Genomic DNA, 21,299 nt, shown 5'->3' with positions numbered 1-21,299 from the left:
CTAAAGCAGGGGAGAGCGCAATCGCCAGGTCGGCCCCTGCCCGTGTCTCAGGAAGGAGGCGCGCGCGCCCCCAGGCTGGGAATGCGGAATGGACACGTGGACGGCGGAGGGGGAGCCGGGGAGGGGGCCCTCCGTGGCGCGCGAGCCGGGGGCCGCGCGCTCCGGGCCCACGTGACCACGGGGAATCGGGGAGGGGCGGGGCGGGGAGCGAGCGCGCCAAGCTCGGCGCCCGCCACTGCCCGGGTGGGCGCTGGATCCCGGACGGGGGAGGAGGGCGGGCGAGCGCGCGTGTGTGTCTCTCTCGAGTCATTTACGGCGGAGCAGCCGGCGTGAGCGCCGAGGAGGCGGCGGCGGCTCCGTGCAACCGTGGCTCCCCCCGCCGCCTCTTCCCTTTTGCTCCCGATTCTTCTCCCCACATACACGTCCATGGGGAGCCGGCCCCCCTGCCGGCACCTCCTCTCCGCTCGGCCCCGTAGGCGCCAGCTGCCGCCTCCCTGGCCGCGGGCTGCGCGGGTGCCGGGCGCCCTGGCCCCTGGCGCAGCGCCCGCGTCTCGCCGCCCGCAGCCCGGACTGGCGCGGCGATCCGCTCGCCTAAACTGACTCGAAGAGAGCGGGAGCCGATGCCCGGCCGCAGCGCGACAGCGGGCGAGTGGGCGTCCGGGGGCGGGGCGGGGGCGGCGGGGAGACCGAGGCATCGGAGACTCTGAACCCCGGAAAAGTTCAAGGTTTGTGCTGCCCCCCTCCCCCTCCAGAGAAGGCGAGGAGCGCGGCGGGGCAGCGCGCCCCTCTGCTCGGACAGCGGGACCTGAGAGGGAGAGGGGTGGCCTGGAGCGGCCGCGGGCTGGCCGAGCGCCTTCCCGGCCGTAGAGCGTGGATGGGCCGGAGGCTGCAGTCGACGCCGTGGGCAAGGCGCAGTAGCCGGCATTCCCGCCGCCTTGCTCCTCCAAGCCCCGTCTCCACGGGGCGGCCCGTTCCGGCCGCGCCACCCTCGCCCCAGCCGCCGAGCCGCTGCCAGAGCAGGCGGCGTTAAGCCAGCCTGCGTCGAGCCCGAGCCGCGGTCGAGACTGGAGAGAGCGCCCCGGAGCCCAGGAGCGAGCTCGGCGAGGGGACAAACATCTGGCTGCCCACCTCGGGCATTCTGCCTGGGCGTCGCCTCTGGTGGTGGCGACCCGCGGCGCCGGTCTCAGCGCCGCGCGGAAACTTTTCCTTCTCCGGGTGGATTAAAGTTACCAGGATTTCCTATTTATATGCGAAAAAGAAACCCGTCATTTGCACCTGACCTGGGATTTTTGTGCTGAGGCTGCTGCAGGGCGCCTGGAGGAAGCAAGCCGCGCTGTCCATGTGGGGCTTCTACCGAGACAGAGGGAACTGGGGCTTGCGCTGGAGATCCGCACCCCTGTGCGACTTCGGATTCGAGCTGGGCCGCGGGGCCCAGGCATTCGGTGCTCGGCGCTAGGCAGCCCCGGGGCCCGGGGCCCGCACGTGCGGCTACCCCCTCTCTCCGTGGATCCTGCAGGGGGCACCAGCCCGGGGAGGTGGAGGCTCCTCCCGCCCGGCGCTGCGCCCCCACCAGTTCCGAGGGTGTAGCCGGCGGCGCCTGGGACGCCCCCTCCCCGCAGAGTGTCCCCGAATTGCACTCGCCTGGCCTGGCCCCCGAAGCCTCAGCAGAGCCCACGGGGCGCCACGGCCACCCTGAGTTGGATGTGACCGAGCCTAGCCTGGGGCCAGGACCCTGTCGCCTGTTGCCCCCCCTAGACCCCTCCAGCCCTAGCCTCGGCCATGGCCCCGGGGATGTCGGGCCGCGGCGGCGCCGCCCTGCTCTGCCTCTCCGCCCTGCTCGCCCACGGTAAGTGTCGCGGCGGAGACTCGGGGCTGAAGATGCGGCGGGCGCCGCTGGAGGGGGCCCAGGGAGGGTTGGAGGAAGGAGGACCCCCATCTCCACCCCTCCTCGGACTCGCAGCCGCCGCTCCTAGCCCGGAGTCTGGGGCAGCAGCTCGAGTTTCCGCCGGCCCCTAAGCCCTCCGGCGGGAGCAAAGGCTGCAAGCCTGGCCGAGGGGATCGAGCCCGGCCGGGAAAAAGAGCGAGTGGAGGGTCGATCCAGTCCTCTCCGGCTTAGGAGGAAGGGTCTAAGCCCGAGAGTCTGGGGGCGTGTCCGCCCACGGGGGCGCAGAGAGGTCCCGAGATGCGCTGGATCGCTCCCCGGCCGCTCCCCCCCCCCCCACCTTCGCCCTCCCGCTCCAGCCAGTCGGGCTGGGCGCTGTCGGGATCGGCGGGGATCGAGTGTGCCCCGGCCCCTGGAGCGCAGGCCGGTGCGGGGCCGCGCGGCCCGCTGCCTCGCTTCTTGCGGCTGTCCTCGCGAAGGGAAGTGGACTGACAGCGGCCGGAGAGTCGCGGCGACTCGCCCGCCCGCAGGCCTGTGAGCTGCATCTAAATGGCCGGCTTAGCCGAGTCCGGAGGGCGGGGGTCCCGGCCGGGACCGCGGGCGGCGCGCAGAGGGAGCGGGCTCCGCGCTCTCGCGCTCTGCAATCTGTTGCGTCTGCTCCCCAGGCTCGCCCCGGGCTCCGCGGTGAAGGGGGTTGGGAGAGGGAGGGGCCGGGGCGGTGCGCTTTAACGGTGGGACGGCGGCGACACGGGTGCGGGGCAGGGGTCTCTGAACAGCCTCCCCCCATCCCGAGTGGGAACTCGGACCAGACCGGAGGAGGCTGCAGCCGGCCCTCTGCAAGCTGGAGACGCTCCAGGAGGCGAGGGGCGCTGACCAGGGTGAGGGAGAGAGCTCGCGGGAGCAGAATGGAGGTCCTCTGCCCCTCCACAGCGAGCGACCAGCAGACCTGGGGCAGGTTTCCCTGCCAGCAAAGGTGGGGGGCTGGGGGCGGGCAGGGCTTCCCTGCCCCAGGCTGAGGGATGAGCCTTGGAGAGGATGGAGACCGGATGCGATGGAGTGGCTGCTCAGCTTCGGCCCAGATCTGCCCAGTCCCTGGGAGCCTGCCCAAGCCGGCCATGCAGGCCCTCGTGGTCCCTAAGCAGCGGCCTCTCACCCTGAGCAGGGCGCATCCATTGTCAAGGTTGAAAGAAGAAAGGGAATGGGCACTTGGAGACATAGGGTCCGGGGGCCAGAGGGGGAAAGGGATCAGCCCGATGGCCATGCAGGGCGTGCTTGCTTATTCCCAGCTGGGGTGGTGGGGGGGGGGTGGGGGTTGCTGCGTTTAGACCACAGGAGACAGCTAACCTCAGTTCTTCCCGGAAAGGCAGCATGCCACCAGGGGGTGGGCTGGGCGAGCCGGGGACCCAGAAACCTCGGCTCCCTGGACAAGACACAGAATGGGGAAGGGCTGGGGAGGAGGGCCCGCCTGTTTGCCTACTGTAGCCGCCAGGGCAGCACTGGTGGCCCATCCCTGGTGAGCTCTGAGCTGGACCGTCCAGTGGGAGGAAGCCAGGAAGCCCAGACGTTGGGTCTAGGTGTGGTCTGAACCTCCCCCTTGCATCTTCACTGTCAGAGCTCCCTTCCTCAAACCAGCCGTGGCCCCATCTCTGGGCAGTTCAGAAGCTCTCATTACATCCCCCACTGCCCACCGTCCTGGTCTTTCAGCCTGGCCTTATAAATCCTTGCCCACTGTAACCTCCCAGAATCCTCCCTTCCTCCTTCCTGGGGGGGAGGGGGGGTCTGATCACCGTCTCCTTCTTGCCCTAAGTGCCAGGGCCTTCCTTCTCTGTACCCTGGGGCTCCCAAAGCTGTGTGCTTCTTGTCCACCCAGCCAGTGCCCCGTGCTTGGTGTGGTACCAGCATGCCCAGGGGCTCAGAGCTTGGCTGCATGAGCAGAAAGAAGGTATTAGAGGAGGGGTCTCCCCCATCCAGTCCTCCTTCCAGGCTGCTTCCCTTCGCCCTAAAGTCTCCCCCATTCCATGCCTTTGTCTCCCCTTGTTGGGGAAGGACGCCAGCAGATGCTTAAAGCTGGGGGACCTCCCCTGTGGATAAGATCAGATCAACAGAAATCCCCTCAACCCCCACCCCATCTATCTGTCCTCCTCTGGGGCTGCATGACACCTTCAAGCCAACCCTTTGCTCTCAGAGGAAAAGGCTATATGGACGTCATCTCAGTCGGTTGGGGCCGGAGGGCTGGCTGTGGCTTCCTAAGCCTGGCAGGCTGCTGAGGCCACGGGGTTCTGACCACATAGCCAGATGGGGAGCCAAGCAGCCTGGGTTCCTGTCTGCTTCTGGCGCCACCAGGCAGGGTGACCTTGGGCTGCCTCACTCGTGCTCCTCGTCTTCCATAAAGCAGCGTGAGCTGCTGGCCCATCCCTCCCCTCCTTACTTGGTGCCCGGACCACTGACAGAGGGGCTCAGCCTTGGGGTGTCCACACCCTGCATTGTCGCCAATCTCAAGGCATCTCCCAGAGAACATCTGCCAAGGCCAGAATCTGGGATCTGGTCTCTGGGAGATTCTTCTCCGTTTTAGTTTGAATAAGAGTTTGGGTGGTGGTTCAATCTGGAGAGCTGATGATGCCAGCCCCCTACTCACTTACCTTCAGGGACTCTGCACTGTCCACAGGGCCTAGGGTACACTCCTTGCCCTGGTGTCCTAGCGCCTTTCCAATCCTGTCCCAGTCTCCATCACCACATCCGTGGTCTTGCCCTCTCATCTCACTCCATGCACCCCATGAGGTTTCTCTCTTCCCACTGTGTACTCTTTCTGCCTTTGCACCTGCCAGCCCCTCTCTCTGGAATGCCTTGCTTCTAGAAAGCCTTCCCGCATCAGTTATCACCTCCTCCAGGGCATCATTCTAGATTATGCTCTGGTTTCTCACCAGCAGTCCCTTGCAGCAGAAGCAATTACACTCTTTCCAGTCTACCCTTGCATTTGGCACTGCCTCTCTGGCCCTCCAGCCACTATGCCCGTGTTGACCCGGGCAACCCTCCTGATAACCACCGGGAGAGTGTATCATCTGTGTTTCTGTCTCATTCTATGGTAGGCGCTCAGGAGGAATGAATGGGGTGGGCAGAACACTGTGTATGGAGGGACGCTCCCAGTGTCAGTTGAAAGGGGAACTCTGAGATGTGGGCAGAAGAGGGGAGGGAGAGGAGACGGTCAGAGACACCAGGAAGAGTACAAGGGGGTGGGACAGGCACATGCGAGCCACCTGTCTCAGGTGACACCCAGCCTCGGAGTATGTGAAGGCGGTGTCCCACATCACTCTGATTGCCACTCGTCTGCCCAGTCCCACAGCCCACTTCCTTCTGGCCACTCGGAGCGCTGTGCCACCACACAGCCTTGTTAATGTTTAAGACCAGCAGGTGGGGATGTGTTATAAACTTGGTGGCAGAAAAGGAGCTTTATTGGAATCCATTCTGCAGACTGCTGGGTGTTTGGCTGCAGGAGGCAAGGCCACTGAGGAACAGCAGGGCTGGACCCAGGCATCTCCCGGGCCCCGCCCTGGGGGCCTGTCTGGAGCACACAGACCCCAGGCCTGAGAGACTGGTAATGAGTGGGGAAGCTGCAGAAATGGAGACCCAAGAGACCCCAGCTCTGGCCCTCTGGGGCAGGGTCGCACTTGGTAGCTCAGTGTGCAGCAGTGTCCACAGCACTGGAAGAGATTGCAAAACTGCCAGGTCCACCCCTCAGGTGGATAAGGAAGTGGCCACGCAGGGGAAGGGACTGGCCAAAGTCACTGTGCAAGGTCCTTCTGCATCAAGACTAGCCCCAGAACCCAAGTGGGGGTCCTGGCTGGGCGCGGGGCCCAGGCTCCTTGGCAGCTTCCCCCACCCCCACCATCCCTTCTAGGCACTTGGTCAAGGGAGGCACTTCCAGGCTGAAGCTGGGTGGCAAGCAGTTAGGACAAACCCTCACCAGCAGCTGTGGCTGGTAAACCTCACCACGCATCCACTGGAGACGGGAGGGGTTCCCTTTCGGGAGCTTCCAGCACCAGCTGCAGAGAGGAGAGAAAGCCCCAGATCCTTGCGGTTTAAAGCGGTTTGAAACCAGAGCCCTCAGGACTCAGGACACCTGGGTGCAGACCCTGACTGTGGCACCGATTGGCTGCGTAGCGGCAGGACTGTCAGCTCCCTTCTTGCCCACCCCTGCCCCCACCCGTGCCTCCCTCCACTGATGCCTGCAGCAGAGCCAGCAAGTGGACACGGTTCTTCCCCCTCCCTGCCCCATTCCCTCCCCAGGATCTCCCTTCTTCCTTACCCGTGCTCAACACAGAATTTTAATAAGAAATTAATGAACCAGTTGTGCACGTGCTTCTTTTTTTTTTTTTAAAGAAAATAAATGTCTTTTTCTATTCTCCTCTGTCTTTTTAAATGCCAGGAAAAGTGGGTCCCCCTTTTCACCAGTTCAGCTGTCTGGGCCGTACTCCAGTGGTCCCCAAAGATGGGGCTGCATATGGGGGAGCGCTAAGGCACCAGTTCCTGGAAGACTGGGGGCGCTAAGACCAGGGAGGCCAGAATGGTGCCAGCAAGGGAGCCGGCCAGTCACAGAGTCACCACAGGCCAGACAGCATCATCCCTCCCTGCAGTCTTGTTTGTCCCCTCCAGCTCCCCCTCCCCCCTACCTGAACCACAGGCACCTCCGCCCCAGGCCTCACCGGCCAGCCCACAGCAGCAGGATGAAGTGGGAAATGGAGGCAATTACCTAGATAATTTGGTGCTTGTGGCAAGAATGAATGAATGCAAGAATGAATAATTCAGTGCAAAAAAAAAAAAAGGAAAGATAATTGAAGAAAATCTCTTTTTGCCTAAATTATCTACATAATTATCTGCCTTTGGAAAGTCCTGCTTTTGATCAAACTTGAATCCTTCCTGGGCATCCTCACCCAAACCCCTTCAGCCTAGGAGGAGGGGCAGCTCGGCACCCCCTCCACACACACACACACACACACACACACACACTGGGAGGCAGCGGGCAGGATGAGTGCTCACTGGCTGGCGCTTTGTTCAGCTTACCTGCTTCCCTGGGGCCTCCTCCCTTGGTCCTGGGGGGTGGGGCGGAGTGATGTGCCACAGTCCAACTTCTGAAGCCTGGGGCTGGACGGGGATCACGACAGAGCAGGCTTCTTTCCGGCCTGGAGTGGAACAGGCAGCCAGGACAGCCCTGCCAAGGGACGTGGCCAACCCTTAGACAGAACCCGCCACGGACACGCTGAGGCTGTCTTGTTAAAAAATGTTTCTTTGGGTCCTTTGCCTGTTTTTTTTAATGGTTGTTTATTTTCGTCTTCCAAGGCAGAGCAGTAGAGAGAGAAGGAGAGAGAGAAAGCTCTCCCATTCACAGGATTGAGCCAGGCCAAAGTCAGGAGCCAGGAACTCCATCCAGATCTCCCACGTGGTGGCAGGGACCCAAGCACTGGAGCCACCCACCTGCTGCCTGTGCACCTGTGCACATTAGCAGGAAGTTGGATGGGAAGCAGAGCAGTTAGCGCTGGGCTATGGGATGCAGGCATCCTGAGTGGCAGCCTAACCCACTGTGCCACAACACGTGCCTCTCTAGTTTTCTAATGGAGAAAGGGGATTCCTGCCCTTGGGAGCACACAGTATGAGAAAGGAGGCACAGTGGCACTTCGGAGAGGCCTCCATCTGAGGCCCTCAGAGGTGCGTGATGAGTGAGTGACGGTGAGAGTGACAGCCACCCCTGCCCAGGGGTTACAGGGCTCCGTCCTGCCGGCTTCCCACCGCTGGCCCAGAAGCAACTGTATTCCTGGCAGCCTTGCCACGGTGGGAGCCGGGCGTGCAGGCACACGCTCATGTGCACACCCACTCGGTCGTGGTCACACACTGCTGCCCTCGTGAGCACAGACAGTTCTTGGCAGTTCAGAGCCATGGTCTCGTCTGCTGTTCACAGCAGCTGCTCTGGGAGGGCAAAGCCAGGGCTCCACTAGTCTTGGTCACACCGGCCTTACAGCGAAGTTTCCTGATCCTGCTAACAGAGGTCTTTCTGCCACGCCTTCTCTCTCCTGCAAACAGGGGACGAGCACACACACGGGCAGACAGAAGCGCCTGAGCCCGGTGCCACCTGGGCCACGGAGCCTCGCAGCCTCACTCTGAGCCCCTTTCTTCTCTGCTCTCCCGGCTTCTGTGATCTCAAGAGTGCGTCATGTTCTGTTCCATGTCAGAGCCTTTGTCCCTGCTGTTCCCTCTGAGCAGGACACTCTGCCGCCCCATCGCCTACCCTGCCTGCAAGCCAGTGCTTGTATCTGCCACTTCCATCAAGAGGGCCACCCTGATTATCAGATAAACCAGGTCCCAAGGCCCCTTGCAGCTTGTCGTGGAGTTGCCATGTTTCACCCGTGCACCGCTCGGCTCCCCTGCTGGCTCTGAGTCCACCTGTGTTCAGATGATGTGTGCTCTCTCCCCCCACCCCTGCATGCCTGCATCTTGTCTCGGAGGGGACATCTGGCATTAGGTAGCACTGATGCTGTGTCCAGTGCACCAGTGAGTGAACCGCGGACACACGGACACCCTCCTTGGCACTCAGTATCCAGTGCTTACTGGACGGTAATCAGCACACACAACAAAAATCCCTGCAGCCTGGAGCCCACGTCCTCATGGCAGGTCCGGGGGTGGGGGTGGGGGGCGAGTAATGAGCATACGAAGGCAGCAAGTGCCAGGAGCAAAGGGCGGTGCAGGCGCTGAGGGTGTGGGGGCAGGGCTGTGCCATCTTACTTGTCGTTTGATAAGTGTGGTCACTGGGCCACAGGCTTGGAGGGGTGAGGGAGCCAGTGCTCAAGGGCCTTGGGGGAAGAGGGACCAGCCAGGGGTGAGCCCCACCGGCGGCGGGCTCGGCATTCGAGGAACAGCACAGGACCCGAGGGGCAGAGCACAGGGAGGGCCTGTGAAGGCTGGAGGTGGGTCTTCCAGGGCCTCCCACATCCGATATGAACATGAACTTGTCAAACGGGAGCCGTCTCCATCTCTGCAGGGCAGTGCAGACTCTAAGCAACCTCTCATTTCTTTTCCAGACTCTGATTTTGAAACTAATTTTCTACTTATACCAGGGGTGGCTGCTCCGCTTCAGTCCCTCTAGTTTCCCAGCGCTGTGCTTTGGGGGTGCAGCTATCAGAACGTTCGTGTGCGCATGCTCGCACTCAGGGGCTTCCAGGGCCCCCTGCGACCTGTTGCTTTGGCGCCTCTGCTTGTCCCAGTTTTGTGTCTGCAGGTGCCCAGGTTGTTTGCCCCTCCCCCTCCAGTCACCAGCCCCCTGCCTCTGCATGAGCACCCCAGCCATGCCTCTTAGCCACGGAGGGGCCCTGCCCCCTGCTCTGTCCCTCCTGGGGAGAACCAGGCTTATGGGGCCTTTGTGCACTAGGAGGGAACTCTTGGATTGGAAATAGGAAAAATTGCCATTTTCTCAGCTGCCAACACAGCAGAGAAATGATCTCAATTTTCTGTGGCTGTTCTCGGTGGGAGAAAAACTGCCAGCAGCCAGCCCTGTGCATGAAAGGTCTGAAGTGCGGGGTGGGAAAGAGGCTGGAGGCGGGAGGTGCTGGGTGAGAGAAGGCGGAGGGTGGGCCCTGTGGGTGACTGCCAGCCCCCCCTGCTTGGGACGTCCCAGTGGCATGTGCCTGTGTCTGAGCAGCTGCTGAACTGTCCAGTTGCCTTGATGACCCTTATTAACTGAGCACCTAATACGTGCCACACCGGTGCTGGATACCAGGGACATCCCCCTAGAGCCCTGGGGGCCTCTGCTGTGTTTCACCTTGGCCTCACCATTTATGGCTTTCCTCCTCCTCCCCCGCACTCAGCCTCAAAACCAAACTGCCAGTTTCCTCACTTCCTGTGTGATTTGGGGCAAGTTACAGAACCACTCTGGGCCAGCCTCCTCCCCTGCAAATGATCGTAACAGGACCTGAGGTAGAGGGCGGCAATGATGATTTATTATGTTACTCTGTGTCGAATATTTAGTAAGTGTGTGAAAATGACAGCTGTCAGTCTTTCGTTGTTAATGCCCTTAGCACACGTCAGTCACTGGGTGTGGAATACAAAGATAAGGGGCGTGTGGTACCTGCCCTGTGAAGAGTTTGTGATGTGGTGTCCTCGGGAGATGGGCCCTGTCTGCACAGATGGTGGCAGAATCCTGAGTCGCATTGGAAGGGATGTAGGGTGTTGTGGCGGGAAAGGAGAACTCTCCTTGGAACCATTAGAGGTATCCAGAAGGCTTCTTGGAGGAGGCACACCTTCAGGATCCCTTCACCAGGTTCCAGGATTCTGTTTCTGAAACTAATCAGTCAGCAGATACTATGCGTCTCAGACCCCAAGGAAGCCAGAAGCTCAGGGGACAAATGGCTGTTGGCCTAGGAGCGCTCAGACGCAGGTGGGGAGAGCCGAGGCCGGCCGTGCGGGGTATGGTGCTGCAGGCAGGATGTGTGGCTGGTGGTCTTTACCTGGATGACCTCTTCAGACCTCTCAGAACTTTGACCCTGGGTTCCATGGGGCCCTAGGGAGCTTTGAAAAGTTGCGGAGCGAGGGTGGTCCATGCTCCCTTGGTTGGGAGGTGGTGGACAGGTCGGTGCAGTGTTGAAGGAAGCTGTAGCCCTGGAGTGGGGGCCTTGGGATGGGAAATGACTGGGAGAGGTCGTCCGAGGTCCGCCACCTGGCAGAGTCCACTTGCAGGCCCAGAACGGATCTGAGTGTGAGTGTAAGGGCCGGCTCTGCTGCTTCCCTGCCGCCTTCCCACCTGCACAAATGGAAGGCTAGGAGCATGCAGCAGGAAAGCTGGCCATTCCCGGACCTGCCCGTGGCCCCAGGCTGGGTCTGAGCCCTGGGGTGTGGGAGGGTCCTCATCCCCCCACGCAGGAACCCTGGAGAAAGGAGCCGAGTAGGAGAGCACTTGCCTCACTTGGCTCCCTGAGCCTCAGCCTACGCATCTGCCAAATGGGAGTAACAGCCTCGCCTCTCAGGCTGGGCCGCTGCGGGGACGAGGTGGCGGGAAGACGCTGTGTGTCTGCTGGAGGGCCTCTGGGACCTGGGTTTGTTTCCTTCTCTGCTTGCCTGGAGCCGGGCCTGGCTGTCAGGGAGTGCTCAGGTCCGTGACAGAGACTTGCCAGAGAGCTGTTTGGGGTCTTTTTCCCCCTTTCCTTTGATGCCCCCTAGTAACATGCTGCTGGTTGTTAAGAACAGCAGCAGCCAGAGGCTGCCCCTCTCCGCCCCTCCCGCCCTCCCGGGGCAGCAGCTGCCGGCTTTGCCCAGCACTCCTCGTGCCTCTGCAGTCCTGGCTCTGGCCGGGCCCCACTGCAGCCCCAGCCTGTGACAGCCCCAGGGCAGGGGGCCCGGGCTGTGCCAGACAGGGTCTAGGGTGACTCAGGCCTCCCAGTCCTGCAGCCTGAAGACACATGGGTTCAGGTCCAGGGCTGGGATCCTGGCCCCAGAACCTCCTCCTGGTCCTCCGGGGTGACCAGGTGGTCATGAGCAAGTCAGTTTTCTCACCTGCAAACCATGGGAAGGAAAAGACCTTCCCATTCCTTAGGGTTGTTGAAGGTGGAGCAGCAGGTTCAGACGTAGCCTGGCACTGTCCGTGCTCACTCCGTCACCACTGCTTCTTAATTGGATTCTTGGATCAGGGACCCCTTGGGAGTCACCTCACGCTGGACCCACCCAGAGGACCCCCCAGTTCTCAGCCTCCCACCATATTCTCTGCCTTTGTTTTCTCTCCCCACTTGTGTCCTTCCAGCCAGCTGCGTGGACAAGCCCTTCCTTCCGGTAGAGTTCAGTTTCCATTTATTAGAAAGGCAGGGTGTCGGGGTAAGGGAGGAGAGCCAGAGAGAGATCTCCCATCTGCTGGTTCACTCCCCAAATGGACACAACAGCTGGGGCTTGGCCAGGCCAAAGCCAGGAGCCTGGAACTCCACCAGGAGTGCCCCATGTGAGTGCCAGGGCCCAAAGATTTGGGCCATCCTCCACTGCTTTCACAGGCGCATCAGTAGGGAGCTGGATCAGAAGTGGAGCAGCCAGGTCTCGGGCACTCCCTTGTGGGACACTGTTGTCCCAAGCTTGACAGTGTAACCCTTAGTGCCACAGCGCCGGCCCTCCTTGCCTTTGGAATAGGGGTTGCTGAGCTGCGCCAGAGCTGTCCTGTAAAAGTGCACCAGGAGCCCACTCTGTGCTGGAATTTGTCCTGGCTTCCCATGAGAGAAAGCAAAAGAAGCAGACATTAGTTGTACAGTGCTGTTACACCTGCTGTCCCAAAGATCGCCATTTCAGCACGCAGTCGGTAGAGACAACTGTGCACGAGCTGGTTTGCATTTGTCCTTTGTGCACACAGCCTCTGGGCTTGGCACTTGCCAGCAGCACACCTCAATGCCAGCTGGCCACAGGGCTCCGCAGCCACATGGGCAGCACCCCGGGTCTCCGCTGGGAGGCGTTTGGGGACCCCTGAAGCAGTGCTTTGGAGCTGGCTCCCCGTTCTGCAGTCTTTCTTAGAAACCCTGCGCAGCCCTGGCATGATTCATGCTGGCTGTGGTGACGCCCATTCACTCACTGCCAGGACACCTGTAAGCCACGGGTCAGACCAAGTCACCACCTGCTCAGCTCCTCCGCCCCGCCACTGCCCCCCTGATCCGCTCGGTTGGTCACACTGGCACCTTTCCTGCTTGTACCGTGCCAGCCACAGCCCCGGGCCCCGGCCTTGCCACCACTCTGCCTGTGCATTTCCCCACACACTGTGACTCGTCCCTCCTACCTCCATGGGGTCTCCCTCAAGCAGCTCTGATCAGAGGGGCCCTCCCAGCCACCCCTGGCTACTGTAGTCCTGATCTGCCTCTGTCCCTCCGCCCTGCCTCGCTTCCCTTCTGCAGACATGCTGTGTGGCAGTGTGCTTGCTTGGTCACAGAATGACAGCCCCCAGTGGACTGGAACCTCAGAGAGCAGGGGCCACATCTGTTGTGTGCACTACTGCATCCCCATACCTGGGCCAGTGCCTGCCACGAGATGCTCAGTACTTGTGCTGTGGGTTGAAGGAATGAGCCACGGAGGGTGGTCCCTTCCATCTTCTTACCATTTCCACTCAGGGAGCCACTGGGAAGGCAGATCTGGGAGCTCAGTGGGCACAGGGCCCTTCTGCTTCTTCATCACTCATTCATTCATTCATCCGCTACATGCTCGCCACGTGGTCCTGGGGAAAATCGCTTCCTCCTCTGTGGCTCATAAGTGTTTCCACGCTTATGCAATGGGATAACACGAGCAGCTTCTGCTTGGGGTTGTCAGAATGAATTGATGAGCCGATGCCGGTGAAGAGCTGGAAGAAGGATTTCTCCTCTCTGGGGCAGGGGTGGAGATGTGGGTATTTGAAGGTCAGGTTCCCGCCCTTGAAGTTGCCGACCATGACCCAGGAGTGTGGAGACCTGGGCCGTTGGCCAGTGGCTGCACGGGTCTTGGCCCATGTAGGCCTCACCTGTGATATTGTTCATCAGAATCCCCAATACATGGGTGAGGAAACTGAAGCCTAGAGAGAGGAAGTGGCTGCCCAGGTCACAGAAGCAGGAAGTCCTGGCAGAGACTCTAACCTCCGGGACTGTGTCTGCCACTGCCCCAGGCCCTAACCACCTCGTTCTGGGCAGCTAGGGTCCAAGGCCACTCCTTTGACCCCGGTATCATACAGGATGTGTCTCACCCATTCACCTCAGTCCCAGGGCCGTCAAGTTGGCCCAGGCAGGTGCCGCGGTCACAAGGAGGAGACTGAGGCACGGAGTGGCCAGCTTCCGTCTCCTGAGCCCTGTCCAACATGTACTCCAGCGGCTTCCTTTGTCCTTGGCTGTTCTCCCAGGGAACCCCAGCCCTGGGCAGGGGCAGAGCCTGGAACCCCCTCCCCCGACCCCCGACACCCTCTTCTGAATTCAGAGTCCCCTTCCCCACCTCCCTGCAAAGCTGATTTGCATAAAACCATCCCCAGGCCCTGCCTTTAAAAGTCTTCATCTTTTCTCTTCTCCCTAAACGGCCTCTAAATGATTTCTGTAAATTGCTCTAAGTAGCTCAGAAAAAAAAAAAAAAAGAAATAATAATAACTCAGCAATGTGCCTGACCAGAATGTCGATGGCTCTCCTGCTGCCTGGCCGCAGCTTCCAGCTCCTGCCGGCCGGCTGGCTGGCCGTGCCAACATGCGCCGCCCTGCTCCACAGCCAGTCGGGGAGCTTGGCCCTGGGCAGGAGGCTGCCCCAACCGGGACAGCATGCCCCACCAGACAGGAAGCTCCTTGGGGCAGCTGCACCTTGCTTCCTCCTCCCTAACCCCTACCAGCCTGGGGCGTTCCCAGGAAAGGGGGTTCCCCATGGGAGGGACTGGGGATCCTCCACACAAAGCCCCTCTGACTGACTCCTCTTGTTCCACAGCCAGCTCCCCACAGAGCCTCATCGGCTTCACCCCAGCTCAGAAGTCTGGGCCCTGGCTTCTGGTAGGGATCTTTTCCATTGATTCCATCCATTCATGCTACAAATCGTTCCTGGGCACACTGGCTGGCGCTCCTGGGGCCAAGGCCGCAAGCACGGCCCAGATTCCCCGTGGGACTGAGCATCCTGCCAGGGGGCCCATGGGAGGCAGTGTCTTCTCCCAGCCTGACCCAGCCACAGCCCCCGGCCGCCAGCCTCACCTTCCTGACCATGGTCTCTGTTCAGTGCGGACCAGGGAGTGGACACCCGGGGCAGCAGAGGCCCCTCCAGCGATAGGGAGGGCAGTGCTGCCTCTGCGAACCTGGCCACAGCTGCCCTTCCGGGCCGCCCTGCGTGGGCTCCCCCATCCTCCCTTGCACACTTCTGGCCATGGAGCTCCAGGCCTGGGGACCTCGGTGCTAGCAGCCCAGACCCTACGGATGGTGTGGCCTTGGGCAAGTCCCTTGCCCCACTCTGTGATGAGCCATGGATTAGATGGAATTAGTGATTTTCTAGATTTTTTTTTTCAGCCAAAGGAAAATAAAATGTAATGTATTCAGTATACAATGTGGTGTCTAGACTAATAACACGTGTATTTCATATAACACACACGTTCTCTATGCTAGATTATATAGGATACACATACAAGCCAGGTTGCTGATGGGTGGAAGGGTGGGGGTGCATCCCAGAGGCCTCATCTGTGCCCCCTTCCCCTGTCACCCCTTGGCAGCCCTTGAGATGCCTCCAAGGGGCCCGGCTGGTAAGCCCTGGGTCTCCGAATCCTTCCTAAGGCCTTTTTCACTGTGCCATGGGGACCCGGGGTGCTGTGGATGGGGCACTCCTGTCCCCTCTCTGCCTCTTGGGTCTTGGGAACCTCGCTCTGTTTGCAGTCAGTGGGGGTGAAGCCCAGGAGAAGAACTAGCTCTTGCTTTTTTTTTTTTTTTTTTTTTTTTGAACAGGCAGTTAGACAGTGAAAGATAGAGAGAGACAGACAGACAGAGACAAAAGTCTTCCTTTTTCTGTTGGTTCACCCCCTAAGTGGCCGCTACAGCTGGCGCTGCGCCAGCCCGAAGCCAGGAGCCAGGTGCTTCTCCTGGTCTCCCATGTGGGTGCAGGGCCCAAGGACCTGGCCACCTTCCACTGCCTTCCCAGGCCACAGTAGAGAGCTGGACTGGAAGAGGAGCAACCGGGACAGACTCTGGCGCCCCGACCGGGACTAGAACCCTGGGTGCCGGCACCACAGGGGGGATTAGCCTAGTGAGCCGCGGCGCCGGCCAGAACTAGCTCTTGCCTAGGCCTTTCAGCCCCTAGGACCCTGCCTTGGGTGCAGCCCCTGGTGAGGAACGCGGGCTTGAGGGGTGCAGGAGAAGCGGGCAGCCGTGTGCACCCTGGCTGAAGGCGGGATTGTTCCAGATGAGATCAAATCCATTTGTCATCCTCCTGCACCCGCTTTGATGTGCACAAGGAGGAAGGAGGATAACAAACAGACACAGCCCTCCACCTCCTCTCCCATTTAATTGGAACCCAATTAAGTGAATAATTGTTACAAATGTGAAATTCCTTTCCACCAACTTGGGGATGGGAGCCGACACCCAGCGGGCCCTGGCCTGGCAGCTTGGGGCTGCCCCACGGTGGGTAGGGACGTTGTGTTGGCCGGGAGAGTTGTGTGTGTGTTGGGGGGCGGGGTCCCATCAAGCCCCTGCTGCCCCAGCCACACCCATTCATTCACAGAGCCTGGAGCGAGCGCTCCATCCTGGAGCTCAGGGAGGCTGGCTCGCAGGGGCTGCTCTGAGTCCAGCAGATGAAAGCCAGTGGCACGACGCGGGGGACCAAGGAGCAGCAGGGCGCAAGGGCCGTAACTGAGACATTGGACGCCTCCGGCAAAGCCTTGGAAGATGGATGGGAGCAGGGTTCCTGGGGCTGCCCAGAGTGGGCCTCTGGAGGAAACAGGAATGGGGGCTCTTCCTGGCAAGAGGGTACATGGGGAATCAGAGCATGGAAGATGGATTACCCACATTATGGAGTGTCCCAGAAACCTGTCTCAGTAACACCCCACCATGGGGCGCCCCAGCGTCCCCCAGCCCCCCACTGCCCACAGCTGAGTGGCCAGATGCGTCATCGTGGAGTGCATGCAGCGGCCTGGGCGCTGGGGCTCTGAGGCTACGAATATTGTGAGGAAGGCTGCTGTGCAGGGCGTGGGGAGCAGAGGGCAGGAATGTGCTTTGGTCGTGTGCATCCAGGTGCGGGGCAAGAGGTGCGTCCATGAGAATGGGGACAGGGCAGGCGGCGGGTCTCAGCCCTGGCTGAGCCCTGCCCATCAGGGAGTGCTTCCGTAAAGCACCCGTGCCTGGGTCCCAGCCTGCAAGGCTCTGAATTCACAAGGCGGGGGCTCCCAGGTGCTTCCTCTGGGAAACGAGACCAGACCCCTGTCCCCACCCCTTGTCGCATTTCCTGCCCCCTCTCACTCAACCCCCTGTCCCAGGGCCCAGAGCTCAAGCGTCTCTTATTACCTCTGCGCAGTCTTCTGTGCACATAGTAGGTGTTTGATAAATACTTACAGAATGAATTATGGGTGAAGTCTGTCAGGTGGGCTAGCCTGGGAACCTAACTGCTGGTGACTACTGCTCCTGAACCTGTGCTAATGACTCCTGATGGTCTGTCTCTAGGGAAACGGGCGGAAATGTGTCTCTAAGTGCCAACAGCCTATTTCCTGTGCACTCTTGATAAGCAGCCTGTTGGTAACTTGGAGCACGCCTCTGTGTGTGTGTGTGTGTGTGTGTGTGTGTGTGTGTGTGTGTGACAGAGGTAAAGAGAGAGACAGAGAGCGAGCGCTTCTGCTTTCAGTGAACCTAGCAGAGGTTCCACCCCGGGAGGTTGACCCCAGTGGCGTGGTTATGGCTATGGCAAAGTGGAAAGTGGTGGAGGAGGGCCAGCAGTCCAGGGCAGGCCGAGCCAGGAGGGACAGGACTTGCAGTGTGGCCCTGGCTGAGCTGGGGCCATGGATAAAGCCGGGAGGTACACAGAGCCCCAGAACCCCTTTCACGCGGCCTCGGCTGGACAGGCAAGAGCAGCCCTGGCAGATCAGACTTCAGGCAAAGACAAAGGCGGAGGGAGCTGGAGAGAGCAACATGAGGCAGAGGCCCTGAGGTCACAGGGACCCAGAGTCCCTGGGAGCCCGGACGGCCAAGGGGCGGCTCCTGGCAGGGTCTCTGTCAGTGCTGACTGTGGGAGAGGAGGGCCGGGGGTCTGCCAGGGGGCTCTGGGGTTGCAGGGAGTTCCGGCAGCGACAACCAACAGGAGGGCCTGGGGGCTGGGGTCGCCAGAGGCCCGAGAGAGCTCTGGCTGGGAGCCCTGCCGCTGCCCCCACCCAGCACCAATGAGGAAAGCAGTGAGGAGCTGAGAGCAGTGAGCCTGGGCGGAGCCTTCCCCTCCGCCAGCCTCCGGACAGCACAGCGTCTCTGCAGCGGTCCTTGGTCAGCCACGGCTGGGGGGCCCCTGCAGTCCCCAGCCCAGCTGTCCCTGTAAAGCCAGAAGCTGTGTGTATCCCCAGAGTCCCGTCCTGCTTCCTGGGGCTGGAGAACTCCGGAGAGGTGGCCGTTCGCGGGGGAGATGACCCTGATGGCCTTGGGGGCGGAGGGCTGTCCCCGGCCACACAGGGTGACAGTGATTAAGTGCACCAGCAGCTGGGCCATCGGGGGCCTCCCTGCTGCTAATTTGGGTCAATTAAGCCAATTTGTCTTTGTTGACTTGAAATCCCTTCCCGGTAATGGCTCCGGCTCCTCTGGGGCTGCAGAGGGAAGGAAGGAGGGAAGAGGCAACCCCTTGGTTGCACCACACAGCGGTCTCCTTCGCCCCCACCCCGAGGGACCCCCCCACTGTGTGGGCCAAAGCCTCCACCCCTGCCAGCCCTGTAGCTGTCCCCGGGGGAGTCTGCACAGGTGAGCAGGTAGGGCTCCTCGGACAGGGAATTGCTCCAAGTTCACATAAAAACAGGGATCAGAACCCGGCATTCGGACTCGCTGCCCAGCTCTCCACTGCCTGCTATCTGGCCTCTGCGATTTGCACAACATTCAGTCCATGGGCAGGCCCTAGGAACGCTGTGCTGCCACAGCTTCCCGAGGGGTTCCAGGGAACATGGTTTGAAAACCACTTCCCCCGCCCATCAGGCTACACCTTCCATGGAAACAAGGGCAGAATGGACAAGGAGTTGTGTCTCCAGAGAGAAGCCAGCTGCCTCTGTTTGCCCAGCCAACAAGCAGATGGAATGTTCTGGAAGGAACAGTAGCGTTTGCACTCCTTCCGGTCTCCCAGTAGCACTTCCCAGACGGAGTCCACTCTGTGTGCCCCCAGCATGTTCCTTAGCACCTGTAGGTCGGGCCCCCTTGAGACCTCTGTAAGCCCTGCCCGGCACACAGTGGGCCCTCAAAGAGTTTGGATGAGACATGGGTGCACTTGGAAAGATAAAGCCCAAAGCCTAACAACAGGGATGGTTCTTAATGGCAATTGCTCCCATTCGTTACTGAGCACCTACCCCGTGCCTGGCCCCACGGGAGGCACTGCAAGCCCCGGAGGTGCGCACTCCGCAAGGTCCCACGGTTCACTCAAGGTCACACAGCAGCAGGCAAGAGGCAGTGCTGGGGTTCGAAGCCAGGCTGGTGCGAGCCCCGTGCCCACCCCCCAGACTCCAGACGCCCAGAGCTATGCAGGCTTAACCGGGTGATCCTGGAGGGGCCGGCGCATCCGTGGGCTGCCTGCTGCTGCCCACAGAGCTGCTGGTGTTTCCTTCTGTAATCAACTGTGAAGTCCTAAGTGAGTAGACTCCAGTCCCTTCTCCCCAGCTGTCACACATGGCAGTTGGGGCCCTCAGAGCATGGACACTGGGATATGTAAGGCTCAAGCCAGCCTCAGAGCCACATGGCACTTGGTGGGGCCAGCAAGGGGGTCTCCTAGTGGAATAGGGGGGTCAAGTATACTCAGTGAGTGGGGTCAGGCGGGGATGGTGGGCAGCTGCCCGTGTGGAAGACCTACCCAGCCACCTGATGCCTCCCAGCAGCCTCTCCCCACCTGCTGTCGCATGTGGCTCCCTACGCCGTGGCCTCGCCTACACGCAGACACGGGGCTGAGATGACCAGCCAGGGCCCCCTCGGCACCACGGTTCACCCCACACATTTAGGAAAGAAGGTTTACTAGGAACAGTCGCCATGATAGTGCCACACAGCAAACCACCAGGATTCCACAGCCTACGACAGGGAGCCCGCCGCTCTAACGGCATCCCCTTCTCTTGCTGGGCGGCTCTGAGTCTGAGGAATCACAACGCTCATTTTTTAAATTTTTTTTATTTTTATTTTTATTTATTTATTTATTTTTTGACAGGCAGAGTGGACGGTGAGAGAGAGAGAGAGAAAGGTATTCCTTGTGCTGTTGGTTCACCCTCCAATGGCCACCAAGGCTGGCACGCTGCGGCCGGCGCACCACGCTGATCCGAAGCCAGGAGCCAGGTGCTTCTCCTGGTCTCCCATGGGGTGCAGGGCCCAAGCACCTGGGCCATCCTCCACTGCACTCCCTGGCCACAGCAGAGAGCTGGCCTGGAAGAGAGGCAAGCGGGACAGAATCCAGCGCCCCGACCAGGACTAGAACCTGGTGTGCCGGCACCGCAGGTGGAGGATTAGTCTATTGAGCCACAGCACCAGCCAACACTGATTTTTAGTTCCAAGTCTGCCTCCCCTAAACTCCATTCCCTGATTTTAATTCAACCTATGTTTCGGGAGGACCTACTTTGTGTTGACTTGGGCGGGGGCTACAGGGATGGGTGTTTGGCTACCTCTGCGAGGGGCTCACAGGCTGCAGGGGAGGGAGGTGGCAGGTGCTCAGGGAGGGGAAGCCTGGGGCTATGCATGGTTGTGCTGGAAGGATGCCCCCCCCACCTTCCTGGGGCCCTGCCTTTCTCCCTAAAGGAAGACCTTGTTCTTGAAGTCACAGCACTGCTGATGTCACAGATGTGGACTTTATGCCTCACACCAGGCTGTTCTCCCAGACCCCAGTTTCCTGCGGGCACCCAAAGGGCGGCCTGCAGTTCCACTTGATTCTGACACTCGCTGCCCGGAGTTAGCACAGACACCACAGGGACAAGGCCCAGTCCCCTAAGACTGCTCTCCAAAGTGTTGGGTGCTCCCACTTCTGCCCAGCTAGGCTCCCACAACGCCTTGCTCAGCATCTGTAATTTGCTACACAGCTCACAGGACTGGGGGAAACCCTTCACTTTCCATCACTGGCTGAGCAGGCAGGAGGGACCAGGACACAGATGAAGGCATGGGTGAGCGCCGGGGGTGAGATCTGGAATGGTCCTAAGTGCAGATGCTGACCACCACCCTCCTGGTACGTAGGTGTGCACACCAAGCCAGAAGCGCTTCCAGCCCTGGGGTTCTGGGTTCCCCACAGGACTGATGGATGACATCATTGGACATTAGGGATTAAGTCAACCTCTAGCTCCTGCTCCTCCCCAGAGGTCACGGGGGTGGGGCTGAAGGTTCCAACTCTAATCACACGGATGGTTCTCCTGGCCACCAGCGTATCCTCCCAGCCACCTCATTAGCATAGATTCTGGAAGGTGCACAGGGACTTAGGGGAACAGCCAGAGTCACGCCTCTCACTCAGAAGTTCCCAGGGCTTTAGGAGCCCACCGTTAGGAGCAAGGACGAGGAGCACATGTGTGTTTCTTCCTGGATCACAGAGTCCCACTCCCCCGGACTCCCAGCACCTGCTGCAGGGCCGGCCAGATCCAGGCTTGGGGTCCAGAGCCGTCATCTCTCTGCTGTGGTCTCAGCCATGGCAGGGCTGCAGCGCCCTTCTGCATGACGTGGGGATGATACACCGGTCCCCTTGTGGGAGGATGGGAGGTGGGGTCCGTGAAGCCAAGGCCCATGCCTGGGACTGTGCTCTTGGGCGGGAGTGGG

At 60.6% G+C, this 21,299-nt stretch overlaps 1 protein-coding gene across 1 annotated transcript in view; it reads left to right on the top strand.

Moving 5' to 3' along the window:
- Positions 1 to 215: 215 nt before the first annotated feature.
- The window catches only part of TMEM132E (transmembrane protein 132E), a 47,282-nt gene continuing 26,198 nt past the window's right edge, over positions 216 to 21,299 (top strand). The window contains exon 1 of the mRNA XM_017349225.4: positions 216 to 1,846. Coding sequence (XP_017204714.3) covers positions 1,780 to 1,846 — 67 coding nt within the window. The 5' untranslated portion in view covers positions 216 to 1,779. The remainder of the gene's footprint in view (positions 1,847 to 21,299) is intronic.

The sequence above is a fragment of the Oryctolagus cuniculus genome, chromosome 17 (assembly GCF_051225735.1).
Source record: "Oryctolagus cuniculus isolate XC-2025 breed Fujian yellow rabbit chromosome 17, ASM5122573v1, whole genome shotgun sequence".
Taxonomy (NCBI): Eukaryota; Metazoa; Chordata; class Mammalia; order Lagomorpha; family Leporidae; genus Oryctolagus; species Oryctolagus cuniculus.
Note: the sequence above shows the minus strand (reverse complement) of the source record. Positions and strands in the feature narration are given on the sequence as shown.